This window comes from Tachysurus vachellii, chromosome 11, assembly GCF_030014155.1.
Source record: "Tachysurus vachellii isolate PV-2020 chromosome 11, HZAU_Pvac_v1, whole genome shotgun sequence".
Classification (NCBI taxonomy): domain Eukaryota; kingdom Metazoa; phylum Chordata; class Actinopteri; order Siluriformes; family Bagridae; genus Tachysurus; species Tachysurus vachellii.
Genome location: NC_083470.1, coordinates 10572501 through 10587880, shown reverse-complemented (window position 1 = coordinate 10587880; position 15380 = coordinate 10572501). Strand labels below are relative to the sequence as shown.

Genomic DNA, 15380 nt, shown 5'->3' with positions numbered 1-15380 from the left:
ATTGTGGGCTGCAAACATCTTAGGTTATCATAGGATATTTAGATATCCCAGGCTTCGAATGGTTTCTTTAATATAGCAATACTATCGAGATAAATATTTAATAATAGGCTTTATATTGTGTATTGTGTATTTTAGTATTGTGCATGTTTATAAGGGATGGAGCACGTGAGCCGCGCAACCAGGAAGCGCAGCACCTTCAGTGTCATCTTTACTTTCTCAAACAAAAAACACCGAAATTCGTTGTACTCTCTGTATGAATTGGATCAATATCCCAGAATAACACGGATGGAATTTTTTCTCCGCACCAGAAACGTCTTGGCACAGAACAGCATATATAGACTAATGCTACAAGGCTATTTCCTCAGTCCGATCTAACGGGAGTCTGCTTTTGTTTTACTTCCTCACACAAAGCTGTCGGGGATTTTTTTTGTTTTTGTAATCACTCCGTTTTTTCTTCTTGCTTTTAATCTGTAAAATGTAAATGCACAGCCTTAAATATAAAAACAAGTCAGGTTATTGATGCACGTAAAATAAAGATTTCAGATAAATTAAGGGAGTTAACATACAGCTGCAGGATGAAAACAGATGAATCTTTCTGATGCCTTTAGAGTTTCCATTCATGAAATAAACACCACACAAACTCATTCAGAGCTGTTTTCGTTTCAAGTAAGCAAAGACAAAATCATTTGCACTTGATGTGTAAAAATAAAACCGTGATACCTCGTCTATAGATATGTAATCTGATTCATTGTACATTCAAAACAAAACAGCTGGAAACAAAGGATTTCAGTCATACAGGTAACAGGACACAAGATGTTATAATAAAAACTGAACATTACTGGCTGGATCATTTAACATGGATATTACTTATGATCTAAGATTATCAAGGTTAAATCCATCTAAAGTATAGCACACAGAACATGTACTCAATCATCACCACAGATGAATTTTGATTAAACTGATATAAATAATCAAAACAACACACATTTAGAAACAAGCATTGTATTTCTTCATATAATTAAAAGATACAACCATTAGTAACGTTCAAGTATGCTTCGTCTAATTTAATCTATTGCATTGTGACATAGTATTATGTTGGAAATCAGCTCAGTTAAATAAAACAAAGTGATATTGTATAGAAATAGTGTGAGTCTAAAGGCAAGAAGTCAGATTTGTCCTTTTTGGAAATTGTGTATCCTGGTCTTTGGTTTATTTTGAAAAAATACGACTTGTTTACAACAAAAACACATTCGTTCACAGTTATAGTTTTACAAATATCAAAATGCAAGCAAAAGTGCAATTTATTTGCAAACGGAAGTAAATAAAAAAGTACAAAGCAAATTAGAAATGCTTCTGGCCTTCAGAGACCTTTAGTGCAATTATTTTTAGTAAAATAGGGAAGAGAAATATCTCGAAGCAGGATTGAGTTATCTTTTATACATGATGATATTTCAGGTCATCAGATACACTGGATGTAAAGTGGTACCGTCAAGTGGACTTGTTTATTACCTTTTTATTAATTACCAAAATGACTTTAAATGATTTAGGATGCATAATTAATGGGTCTTTACTGCTCTAGAACTATACGCTCAGAAAGAAAGGGGTACTTTTCCTCGGGGATTTGGTTGATATCCAAAATATTTACACCTTTGCATATAAAGAAAGGCCCATTTTTTATTTCCCTTAAAAAATTTCAAAGATTGTATTCAGGTTCCAGGTTCAAAGATACATATTAAATTCATGAATTAATTATTACTACTTTATTTTACTATTATATTATATTATATTATATTATATTATATTATATTATATTATATTATATTATATTATATTATATTATATTATATTTTAGTGTTGTTATATTACCTCCCATGAGAATTCTGATAATATTCTTCTTCTTGACCTGGTGAACCATAAGGGCTTCTGCTAAATGCCGAAAGTGTACATTTATTTTAAAAGCTAAGTAAAATGTACATTGCAAGAACTTATCGGAATATAAATATACATAATTTCGGTACAAAACGTGTAGCTTTGATGGTACCAACCTCCAACAAGGAAAAGTACCATTTGATCATTAGTTCCATTACAGTTTACCTTTAGTTCTGGGAGGGTTTGGAAGCGATTTTAGACATAAATGTTAACCTGAAATTAAAAATGTATTAATCTGAATGTCCCTTAAAATCGAAACAATTTAACTTTTTAACACTTTGATGAAAGATTATTGTATTTAACAGGAAACTAATAGAAAGCAGCCTAGGCCTGTAAAAACGTTTGGCCTTTTGTGTGCTTGAAAATGGCCTTCGTTCAGACTCTTTTCTTGCAACTTCATTTTCTTAATTTCACAATTTCAAAAGGAGGTAGTTAGCTGAATATTTTCTAATACTACCAAAAGGCGCATTCAGCATATATCTCTATACTACCTCTGTAACAACACAAAGCAGGCGGCCCTCTGCCTAATCTGATTGTGATGGCACAAACAGGTAGTTCTCTAGCCAGCGTGCCGTATTGTCTCGATGGTGGTGTGTTGCAAGCTCCAGGGGCGTAAAACCCGCATGGTTGGGCAGAAACGGGTGTTCGGTAAGCGGCATCAGGATCTCCACTGCGCTCTGATGTCCCTCGCGAGCCGACAGATGCAACGGCAGATTACCAGCGTCGTCTTGGAGATTGACACATGCTCCATACCGCAACAGCACCTGAAGCGTGTCCGTGTGGCCGTCGCGCGCCGCGTCGTGCGTTACCGTCAGTCCCCCGCACGGGTCGCGCACGTTTGGATCAGCGCCCGCGCGTAGCAGGGCTTCCGCTACAGAAGGACAGCCAAGTTTCACCACCTGTAAAAAAAGAAAAATCTAGTACAACATCGTCACGCTTAAGACAAACTGCAGTAAAACCAACAAAAACGAAATTAGGCCTAAGTACACTACATTATCAGGTTAAACCTTCTAAACTGTATGTTTCTTTTGACTGGGGCGGTTCCCATCTAGAGTACTTTTATTAGCTTTCACAATAATACTTTAGAGTTACACCTCATGCACATACACGCACTAATGTTAAAATAAGTTACAAACCCAATGGCATTTTTCCAAGAATGAGTTTAAGCATATTACCGACATTTTTACATCAAAAATTATCTATTTTTGCAGGTGTTTTTTTTTAATTTGTAAAAAAAAACATGCTGGTTAAAAAAATCTCAATATGCAAATGTTGTTGTCACTTATCAAAACGAAAATGAATCTAAACGCTTTTTTTTAAGTAACCATAAGTTTGTATTTGTAAATATAACATAACAGCCTGTGACCATTACATGTAGTTTGCAACCTACTTCATCAGGAAATAAGTAATTCTGCTTTTAAAGTCCATTCTTAAAATCTCATGGTCCTGACTTGTTTAAAAGGACAAAAAAGGGCACTTCTTAAAATTTGTAGGCCTTTCTGTATATATTCTGCTAGGCCTATCTCAACATTATTAACTGTATTGGCTTGTACAGTTTCTAGGGTTTTTCCAGCAAAATTAAAATCAAAAGCTTTGCTAACTTTCTCTTAAAAACACTAATACATTGCAATAATAAAAATTGGTTTTTGAAAAGCTGCAAAAAAAGATTCTCATTTGTGCTTTAAGAAAGCTGGGCTTGTTTTCCTGAGTGCTCAGAAATATCCTCAGAAAAAATTGCTTATTGCTTGAGAAATATTAAGAACAAACTATATAACCTAACCAGTGAATAAACAACTAATAAATCTGAAGTAAACTATTAGCCATAGACCATACAAGCTGTTAGCAATGTTAGCTTAGCCTAACTAAGCTGCATATTCGTAGGCACGACATGCGGGATTCCCCTAAACATATGTGGCTCTAGTAATTTTGAAGCTGAAACAATTTTGTGTAAATACAGTATATGAGTAAGCACTGCACTTCATATTGACCAGCGCTTGTCAACACACTATAAGATATGGGGCACATGCGACCTTTCATTAAATTGATACTAATACATGAAAATGATCCTATACTATACTACCTTTTACAAAAAACATATTATAAATGTGTATAGATATTATATATATATATATATATATATATATATATATATATATATATATATATATATATATATACACACAATATATATGTCAAACAATATATATTTGTTATATATAATAAAATCATAATATTAAGGACTGTGGTGTTGAAAGAGATTATTGAGAGGCTCTTCTACACCATTTTTATCTAGGCCCCAATCAAACTAAGCAAAATAAATAAATAAATAGATAAATAACAATAATTATATCTAAATCACAGATTTGGATATTTTATATTCATATAATTACAGCTAAAATGTATTATTATTTTTTTTTTTAATATTTGGGGATGTATCTAAGACATGCACTAATAATTCTACAGTGTAGTGGCAGCTTAAAAAAGTTCTCAAAAATCAAAAACAAACCTATTCTCAAAAATATGCATTCCATTAGCCTATATGTTATATTTACTAGTGTTTTGCAATAAAACGTGACAAGTAAATATCTGGTCATAAAAAAAGCAATAGCCAAATAATGTAGCAATCTAAAAAAATCCAAAATATACATATACACAAAAATATGCATTCCATTAGCCTATATAGTAAAATTTAGTTTCAAATATATGGTTATAACAAAAGCATTCTAGCAGATGGCTGTTTATTTAGTTAAAATTGTGGAGCTTCGAGCGAATATAGACTGATGCTTAAATAAACTTTAACAGGATACTAAGGGTTTGACAGCCTAGATCAAATAAAAAAGGAAGAAAGAAAAGCATGATGAAACCTAAGTGGAAGTAGTTTGTGATGTTCTCCAACCTGCAGTGGTGTCCTGCCGAATATGTTCTTCGCATTCACGCTCATGTTGCTCTCCAGAATCTGCTCAGTCTCTCTCAAGTCTCCTCTTGCAGCAGCAGTAGACAACCTGTTTACATCTGGGGCTTCGGCCATGATCTTCACAAGATGTTGAGCGTGTGAAGGAAAATAAATGGTAACCGATTCAATTTGAACTTTGTGATGTTGCTTTTTTTTAAGCCCAATCTTAGTTGTAACGCAAATCAGCACGGATCTGTAGTAAATAGCCTCTTCTTCCAGCCCCCCTACAAAAAATGGTCCTATGCCAAGGTCCGCCCACCTCAGTCTTAATATCGTCCCACTGTAGAGATCGCTCTCAGCGCGGAAAAAACAGGGATATCACGCCATCTCTATCCAAGGAGGAGGCTTTTAGTTACCACCGGCCGAAAATGTGTTGTTTTTACGCACGAGCCAAATTCAGAATGACGATTTGTCCTGCGTCCTTGTCTTTGCTTCGCGCGTGTACACAGCCAGCAGCCTGGCTCTTGTTAGTACAGTCGTGCTGGTCTTGCATCCACTTGAAAAAAAAAAAAAAAAAAAAAAAAAAAAAAAAAAAATGTAAAAATACTGGAAAGCCTTTAGAAGAAAAATCAGTTCAGATGAAACCCAAATGTCATGACGCAGCTGCGGATGAAAAAATTGGCGCCCCTACATGAAGTGCTGAGAAATCTAAAGCTGATCTGCAAGTCACAAATACACTTCGAATAGTCCTGATATGCAGGTGCACGCTATTACAAAAACTGCCATCCAGTTGCTGTCATCTAGAGTTCAAAGGAGCCCCTCGATGCCTCCAATCGCACGACTGAAATCGGATGAAAGAACAAATGAGGCAACGAGCGGCGCCGTGCTGCAGCCGTCCAATGACTGTCAGAAGAGACAAGCGCTGGGAGCTCTTACAGCTTCCCGCCCATTTCAAACTGAGCCGCAGTCGGTTGAGTTGTGGTTTAAACAGCGCTTAGGTTTAGACTTGAGTTTTCACCGATACGTTCGAGCAGGTAAGCTCTCTCAAGTCTATAAATTACACAGATAACGAGCTTTGGTCTGAGGGAAAACAGTCCTGTGTCACTGCAACACCTTCTCATGCTGTGAGGACGCAATGCTCGCTAGGTCGCACTGCGTTAGTATTCCGGAGAATACGCGATACTGGCACACTGTATGTATCGCGACCACCTGAAGGAGCAGAAGCATCATATAACCTACATGGAATCGGCGTGGCGACGGAACATCTTCTTGTCGACAAGCTGTTTTTGTACGCAGTTGACGTTGGAGAGAGACAGAGAGAGAGACATAGACACAGAGTGTGTGTGTGTGTGTGAGAGAGAGAGAGAGAGAATGCGCTCTTGTTGTTTGACATCACTCAATTTTTGAAATAAAGGACTGAAACTTCCGCCCAGTTTGACTAACAGACGCAGGGAAAGGCGGGACTCAGTACTGTGTTAACATCAAGGAGACGTTGAGATGCACTTTACTGCTGCCTTTCAAAGCCTTACGAAGAGAAGAAAGTATCGAACATCAATTCACACGAAGCTCATTTACGCAGCAAATCATTCATCCAGTGTGACGCGCAAAATGAGCTGCTTTTGATACAGCGGTGTTCTGGGTAAATATACCTAGCCTTAGGAGTACACAAGCTACAGCAGACTAAAGCTAATGCGCTATTTTTCTATACACAATAAGCGGTGTACAATGTTCCATTAGACTAAAAGTAAAGTAGTATAATTAAAATACTTAATAAACAGAGTATCAGAGGGCACCAAAGTAAAACTATTGTATATTTAATAATCAGTGTACCAATATATCCCCAAGCTACTATATTGTAGAATCATAGTTAAATATCTAATCTATAAGCAGAGAATCATACTACATACACCAGCGTAACACACTTGCAGAATACTTAAATGTGTAATGTATTAGGCAAAGTACTATGGTGTAACTAAGTAAAACATTTCTAGTATATTTACAGTAAGTGTATATATATATATAATAAGCAGAGTGCTGTACTTCATCTGAGAAAAACGACTGTAGTTTAAATATGTGATAGACAAACGACCATACAACACCAAAGTAAAGCTACTACTGTTCTAAACTTAATGTGCAATAAACTGGGTAAAAAAAAAACACACCAAAATGAAAGTTAAATAAAATGAAATTGTGGCATAGAAGCCTTTATTATGGCCACATATACATTGCAGCACAGTGGAATTCTTTTCTTCACATATTCCCACTCAGGAGCAGGGAGGGTTAAGGGCCTTGCTTAATTGCCCAACAGTGGCAGCTTGGCAGCTCTGGGGCTTAAACCCTGACCTTCCGATCACAACCCAGGCCCTTAAACCAACACTGCAAAATAATAATATTGTAATATATTTAAATGTGTAATTGTGTACCACAGTAAAACAAATATTTAAAATATATATTCATATTTTTAATTAGCAGAGTACCATACTACATCAGAGTAAAACTACCGTAGTGTACTTAAATATGTATTAGACAGACTACCATACTACATATTTACATATTTATTTTATATGTATTAGATAGACTACCATACTACATATTTACATCTTTATTTTATATGTATTAGATAGACTACCATACTACATATTTACATCTTTATTTTATATGTATTAGACAGACTACCATACTACATATTTACATCTTTATTTTATATGTATTAGACAGACTACCATACTACATATTTACATCTTTATTTTATATGTATTAGACAGACTACCATACTACATATTTACATCTTTATTTTATATGTATTAGACAGACTACCATACTACACCAGGCTAAAGCTATTGCAGTGTATTTTAACATATAAAAAGTAGTGTACCACTTTATGCCAGAACTATTGAATTGTAGTATCGTAGTCAAATGTGTGATGAACAAAGTTCCCATAGTGTCCCATACAAAAACACAATATTATATTTAAATATATAATAAATGTACAGTAGTTCCATTGATTACACAGACTGTTTGAACGTGGTGATATATTGTACATTACACTGTACATGCTGTAGTAAATGCTTGTAATTACCATGGATATATATATATATATATATATATATATATATATATATATATATATATATATATATATATATATATATCCATGGTAATTACAAGCATTTTATATATATATATATATATATATATATATATATATATATATATATATATATATATATATATATAAAACATTATGCACCAGTAAAACTATTGCAATTCTATGTTTCAATGTATAATAAATTTATGGTAGCTGCATTTATTACATATTTGAACATGATAGTACATTGTATGTTGCACTGTAGTAAACATAATAATCATGATCAAATAAATAATAAACATAGATTTATAAATAAATGTACTGTAATATCTATCATGGTTATATATGTAGCTGAATGTAGTTATCGTAATGCGCTGTAGTAACATACGGGTTGTTTTACAGTAACATATAAAATGTCATTTTTGTAATAACATAAACGTGTAATGAACCGCTACACATCGTAAACAATACACTATACACCATATATAAAATGCATCATAGAAAAATAAGCATAGTTGCCTTAATTACATACTCATCAATAAAAGTAATATGTATATTGCACTGTAGAAAAGCATTTATAGTATCATGGTTAAATAAGTATTGAACACAATAAGCTTAGTGCAGCAGAACAACCCTATATTAGTATCACTGGTATATAAGCAATACATTTAGTTACCAATGTAATGCTGTAAAATCACTCTACAGTTCTTGTTAAATATTTACTAACATGATAGTACTGTAGTTAAAAATGTAATACACACATTCAAGATAATGCACAATAATATTATATTTGATAGCTACTATCAAGTTTAAATTTAATAACCATTTGTATTAGATGCTATAAAATGATATGGTCATGATTAAAGGGTGATCATTCTAGCTGTATTATTATATAGGTATATGGGACTTGACCATTGTAGTCTTAACCTACAGTGGAGTCCATACACTGAATAGCAGGCTATGTATAAAATACTTAATTACTAAAGTAATCCCATAAAATGTATTTTTCCCTGTAGTCAGTGTCTAATAGACAGGTTAAGGCCTACTTTAATAAAAGTGATTGACCTGTCTTAAAAAATGCAGGTACAGAAAGCAAATATGCATGTTATAAATGGACATATACCGACGTGAGCACCTTGTTATGAGGATATGCACGAAATAGGAATCATTAGTTTAAGAACTGAGGACCGTCAGCATTCTTATGTGATCTCGATTATTCGGACAGCTCTGCCTTTGGGCCTCGGTTCGTTTTACGACAGCTCTTCGCGACTGCCGTATGTTGTTTCCCGTTGCTTCGGATAAAAAAAAAGTGACTAATAGAAAATCTTTTAAAAAACTACAGATTAGGAAGTGGGGCCTGAAGTGCTGGTTTTGCTCCTGGGTTCTCTGTTGTACTGAATTCATATGTGGTTCAATATTTAAAGCCGACGTTGTTTGTAGTCCCTGTATTATCCTTTGCGTGTCAGAGCGTTTAAGGGACCGAAGAGAGGGAGCAGAGCTGAGCACAGCTGTAGCGGCACTAAACAACAGCTAGCTAGCGTTAGCCAGTCACTGCAATGGCCTCCGACAGCGGTAGCAACATGGACAGAGAGATGATTCTGGCTGACTTTCAGGTAGGTTTTCTCTCCTGATCGAAAACCTTCACTAAACTTCGTGCCTGACTTGAAGCAAGAGGTTTATTAAACGTTCCACGCGCAGTAACTATAGAAACAGTGGTGTGACGAGACCAGATAGACAGCTAGCTATAGCTGCGATGTCACTGACAGTTCATTTGTTAGCAGCTATCAAGCTAACGCCTTTGACATACCGTCTATGGGCTTTTTTAGCATTCATACAACTATGAGATATCTTTAACACCACACACGACAAACCAGAGGCTAATTCGGACTGTCAGAGTAATAATACTTAAGAGTATTGATTGGCTAAAAGCTCTGTACTTAGCGCTGATGGCTAACTGTTTCATTGTTGGTCTTTGACAGCAACCGGCGAACCTACTGACGCTGCTGAGTTGTTCTGGTTTTGCAGAAAAGATTGTTCAGCAGCGTTTAAGGAGAATACAGTATTAGCTGTAGCACTTGTTTTTCACTCAGTCTCTCATGAGCTTCTGGTAAATGATTGAAGAAGCCGTAACTACAACTAGCCCCGTAGCTATGACTGGACATTTTAGCTAGCGTAGCTCTAAACACTACTTCATGATAAGACAGCTGTTTTTACTCGTCCACAGAGCTGTTTTATAAACAGGACAATTAAGAAGAGTTCGCTGCCTGGTTGGAATAATAGTTCTTTAATAATAGTTATAAATCTAGTGTGTGTGGGAGGCTGAAATAAAAGGCTAGGTTTGTTAGATTTGGACAAGGTTTCAGTGTATTGAAAATGCGACACCCGGTCACGTGACCACATAAAAACAACCGTGTAAAGGATGAAAAAGGCAGGATTCAGGTTTTCATGTCTCAACTAACTTTTTTAATACACAGTTCTATATAAATGAGCAGTTATAACTGAGCATTGCTCATATAAAGTTCTTGCTCATATAAACTTACTGTTGTATTGTGGTTTTCAAATGTAGATCATTATTATGTGCTAGAACCTGTGCTAAGAGTGATAATATCTCTTATAGACCTCTGCTGTACTTTGGGAAGTCATGTCTGCTTGCTGTTTTTTCAGGCATGCACCGGGATCGACAATATTGCCGAGGCAATCACTCTCCTAGAGCTGAACAATTGGGACTTGGTGGTAAGTTTCAACAACACTAACTGTAATACGTTAGGATTTAATGCCTCCATTGTGGCCAGTTCAATATACAGAATAATTTCAGTGAGACACATGTTTTCTGCAAAGAGAATGTGTGATCACAGGCCCCGGGTGATTGGATCACAAGTGGCGAATGCTAAATACTGCTATGAGCAGGTGTTGCTAGGTTTGCAGTTTTCATGCAGCATTGAGTTTTCTTTGCCAAGCCATGATTTTGACATGCGTAACAGGTTGATAAAAAAACTTAGATGTGTTGCTTAAATTCTATTGATTAAATTACAGTCAAATGATTGGATGGCACTTTTCAATATAATTTTGCTCAGACGGTTTGATAGGCTTTAATGTTTATAGAGTTTGGTGGTATATGTTCAGCTGATGGGCAGCACTGCTATAGGAAATGTTAGATAGTTAAACTATAGTCCAAAACTTTGTGCACACCTGACCATCACATCCATTTGTGGGTCTTTCCCCAAACTGTTGTCACAAACTGGAAAACAAACAATTGTGTAGGTTATCTTTGTATGCTGTAGCATTACGTTTTTTTTTTCATTGGCACTAAGCCCAAACCTGTTCCAGCATGACAATGCCCCTGTGTACAAAGCCAGCTCTATGAAGACATGGTTTGATTATGTGGCAGTGGAAGAAGTTCGAGTGGCATGTACAGAGCCCTGATCTCAACCCTACTGAAGAACTTTGGGAGGAACTGCTATGCCGACTGCACCCCAGGCCTTCTCACTTGACATCAGTGCCAGTAATGTTCTGTTGGCAGAATGCCCAAAATTTCCCACAGCTAGGCTCCAGAATCTAATAGAAAGCCTTCCAATTTATTATAATAGCAAAGCATGGACTAAATCTGGAAAGAGATTTCAACAAGCACAGGGGGTTGTGATGGTCAGGTGTCCACATACTTATGGCCCTTAACAAAAGCCATAAAGGGATTACATGATCAGAAAAAATACAAATCAGTCTCCAAAGATGAGCTTGAATCTGCTGTTAGGTAAGAAAATTTTAGAAACACAAATGCAGTAACATTATTAACATGTAATTTGATATTTAATAATATATTAGAGTTTTTAGCTGTGTGCACTCTTGTCAGGTTCAGTAGAGTTGCATAGTGAGGGACTGATATTTTTTTGATGTAGAGTAAATCAGCGGAACTCGTAATCGAACTCGAAACTTGTAAACCTCAGACTTTAACCCATGCTTTTGATACTCACTCTCACTCTCACTTATTTTCTACCGCTACTGCTGTCCACTTGTGATTGGAACTCTCGAGAAAGATGTTAATACCAGGTTTGAACAGGGCTACAGCAACACAAAGCCTCAGTGTTTAGTTCACTGTGTTGGATCTATTGTGAGTCAGAGCGCAGAAAGTTCTTGCACGTCTTTTGACATCTACTGGTGATGTGTTGATGTTTCAAAAACACAGCTGCAGGTTTTAATAGCAGACTTAAACAATTTGGTTATATTATACCATCACATCTACTTTTGGAATACTTTTATTTTTTTGTATGTCTTTCAAATCGGACACACACATGTGTACAAACTGCTATTCACCGCTATGCACAATTTATTCCCTTCCTAAAAAAACCCCAGGGTGTCACCATAGTACCAACCCCGGGTTGATATTATTCGAGTCGTGGGCTATTTTTTACACAGCAGTGATAGCGACAGGTCACAGTACTGTATATGCCGCCTGAATGAGTCACAGCAGGATTGACATTAGTCACTGTTTGGTTGAAAAACACTACAACCAAAAATATCAATCTAGCAATATTACAATGTCATAATAAAGCTCGCGGAAGACACCGTAAGCAAATAGAATAACGATGCTGTAACCTCAAATACACATGTGAGAAAGTTTTCAGTAAAGACAGCTTTTGATCCAGGCATTCTACAGCAACACACAGTAACATGTCTCTGTCTTTGCTGTACAGAAAACAATGACGATTGAGTTCACAGCAAAGTCTTTTGAGATGTTTCCTATTTTCCTTACAGTACATAAAACACGTTTTCAATTGACGGCATAAATTCTCGCACATGGCCTATTAATTTATTGTTATTCTGCGTGTTTTATTTTCACAGCTTCGTGATTAGTGTATTAGTGTATATTTATTTCTAGTCATGTTAACTGTCTATCTGTCATTAAAGTCTGGTCAGCAGCGCTCCTGTGGTGGTCCCTATGTTATGCAGATCAACAGATGGCATATACTGTACTCAATTACCAAATTGAAATACCAAATTACCAAACTGGTAGACAATTACCAAAAATCATGTCTCCCATATTCCTACTGCTGCTATAATATTTTTACTGGGATTTGTCCAAGATCTAGTGATACATGAACATGAACACATTACATTACAACAGTACTGCCACTTCAGTAGGTCTCTGTTACTGATTATATTGATTATATTATATTTTTTAACTTGCTTAAATTGAATCCCACTAAATGTAACCAAACCTCGTGCAACTTTTGACTCGATCTTGCCACACCTTCTGTTTCTGGCCCCAGTGCACAAACATGCTTTGTAGGCTGAATGGCATGTTTAAAGTGTTGTATGTGTGTGTGCGATTGTGCCCTGTGATGGGTTGTCATCCTGTCCAGGGTGTCCCCCACCTTGTGCCCTGAGTCCCTGTGTAGGGTAAGTCCTACAGAAAATGGACGGATTGGTTTTGGGTTTATGCCAGGGGTATTAAACCAAAATTTCTATATATTTTATTACTTAACCCTTAGTGGTTAGTTTGTGGCTTGATGTTACCACTTATGATTAACATCTAGAACTCTGAGATGCATCTATTTTCAATTTAATCCATTAAGAATAATATAGAAATCATATTTTACAACTTTTTAAAACCATAGAGGGTCTGTAAAATGAATAATATGTGAGTAATCGTTGTGAAAACTCTCCCCTTTTAATAAACCTAGTCTCGGGTGCAATGGACTGCTTTCAGCTATATCATTTGCATCAATCCAAGTGATAGGACAAGCTGCAAAACAGGATTTGCTAAATAAGCCTAGGTGGGTCAAGTTTAGAATACCGGAGTTGCTGAACTGCAGAAAATGATAACTTTATGTTTATTAGCGCCGCTACACTCTTTTTGAATACTTGGTTCATTTAGCTGAAATGTTTTTCTAAGTCTTTTTCTGGATACAATAACTATATATATACATATTGACGCTGTCGGGCGGAAACCTCATAGGTCCAAATTTGGTCAATTTCATATTTTTTCACATATCGATGCTATTGGTCAGTCCCCAAGTGGGTCTGTTATTTTTACAAGTTATTAACCAATCTAAAGTCTTGAAAATAGCTTGAGCGCAAATCTCATAACTCCATTGGACACTTCAACTGTCCACCTCTTCCTCACTCCGCGGGAGAGCTTCGTGGCATATTTCTCCTCAAGAAGAGTCGCAACGAATCAACACATCTTCTGAGGTAAATGTCTTCAAAACATTGAGTCCAACGTGGACTAACCCTGTGCACTGCAGATAAGGTAAGGCGTTTTTTAAATTTCCTGAAAAGTAATGGTTTTGGAGATATGAGGATTCCGCCCGACAGCGACGATATATAATGTTCTATAGTGAAACAAGTATGATAAAAGGTAGTGTGTAGAATTTGTCATAATGGCAATGATGACAGCAAATTGAGTATCGTCAGAATCAGAATCCGGTTTATGTGTTGACACACACAAGGAATTTGGTTCCAGATGTTTGTGACTCTCAAAAGTACATACATAAATAACACTATACTATACAAGATAATACAGACTATACAAGACAATGCAGATGTGATACAACAGACATTACGAGTATTAAATATGAATACAGAATATATGACTGATCAGTTATGTACATAAAGTGTGGGAAGTGCAAATAACAAAATTGTGCAATATTATGCTTTTTGTACAATATACAGCAGCAATAGTGTGTGTAATATATATAAAGATGATGTGATGACTGACAGTCCTGATAATGCAGTACTTATAGATATGAAGCAGGGAATATAATTATGGTGAGTTGTTAATCAGGGTGATAAGGGGCCTGGGGAAAGAAACTGTTCCTGTGTCTGGCAGTTTTAGTAAACAAAGTTCTGTAGCACCTGCCAGAAGGGAGGAGCTGAAAAAGGTTGTGTCCAGGGTGCGAAGGGTCACTGCCCGGTTTCTGGCAGTAATTTTTACCGCTGTTTTAACCGTGTGTTGCAGTCTGTTCCTGTCTTGTTTTGTTGCTGCACCAAACCAGATGGTGATGGATGTGCACAGGACAGATTGCATGTCTGACTGCAGTGTAGAACAGCATCAACAGCTCCTGTGGCAGGCCATATTTCCTTAATTGGCATAGAAAGTACATCCTCTGCTGGGCCTTTTTGATGATGGAGTTTATGTTGCACTCCCATTTCAGGTCTTGGGAAATGGTAGTGCCCAGAAACTTAAAGGCCTCCACAGATGACACGGGGCTGTTGGATATTGTGAGGGGTCTTTCCTAAAGTCCACTATCATCTGCACAGTTTTGAGGGTGTTTAGCTCTAGACTGTTCTGACTGCACCATAGCACCAGCCGCTTCACCTCCTGCCGGTATGCAGACTCATCGCCATCTTGGATGAGACAGATGAGCGAAGTATCATCTGCAAATTTCAGGAGTTTAACAGTTTGGTCACTTGAAGTGTAGGCATTAGTGTAGAGGGAGAATAGAAGTGGGGAGAGGACACATCCCTGAGGAG

The 15380-nt window shown here is 36.4% G+C and overlaps 2 protein-coding genes across 2 annotated transcripts in view; one reads left to right on the top strand and one right to left on the bottom strand.

Annotated features, from left to right (window-relative positions):
- Window positions 1-776: 776 nt before the first annotated feature.
- On the bottom strand, window positions 777-5377 carry cdkn2c (cyclin-dependent kinase inhibitor 2C (p18, inhibits CDK4)). The gene is made up of 2 exons (XM_060881378.1): window positions 4826-5377; window positions 777-2828 (listed from the first exon to the last, which is right to left on the bottom strand). The coding sequence occupies exons 1-2, from the start codon at window positions 4955-4957 to the stop codon at window positions 2454-2456; spliced, it is 507 nt and encodes a 168-aa protein (XP_060737361.1). The 5' UTR covers window positions 4958-5377; the 3' UTR covers window positions 777-2453.
- A 3771-nt stretch (window positions 5378-9148) lies between these two features.
- The window catches only part of faf1 (Fas (TNFRSF6) associated factor 1), a 69786-nt gene continuing 63554 nt past the window's right edge, over window positions 9149-15380 (top strand). The window contains exons 1-2 of the mRNA XM_060881115.1: window positions 9149-9523; window positions 10575-10643. Of these exons, the coding sequence (XP_060737098.1) occupies window positions 9467-9523; window positions 10575-10643 (126 nt within the window). The 5' untranslated portion in view covers window positions 9149-9466. The remainder of the gene's footprint in view (window positions 9524-10574; window positions 10644-15380) is intronic.

Bases quoted from the DNA above. Each gene is read 5' to 3' on its own strand.
- cdkn2c (XM_060881378.1), bottom strand. From the start codon at position 4,957: ATGGCCGAAGCCCCAGATGTAAACAGGTTGTCTACTGCTGCTGCAAGA. The intron at 2,829-4,825 runs GTTGGAGAACAT...CTTTTTTTACAG, and splicing joins TCGGCAGGACACCACTGCAG to GTGGTGAAACTTGGCTGTCC.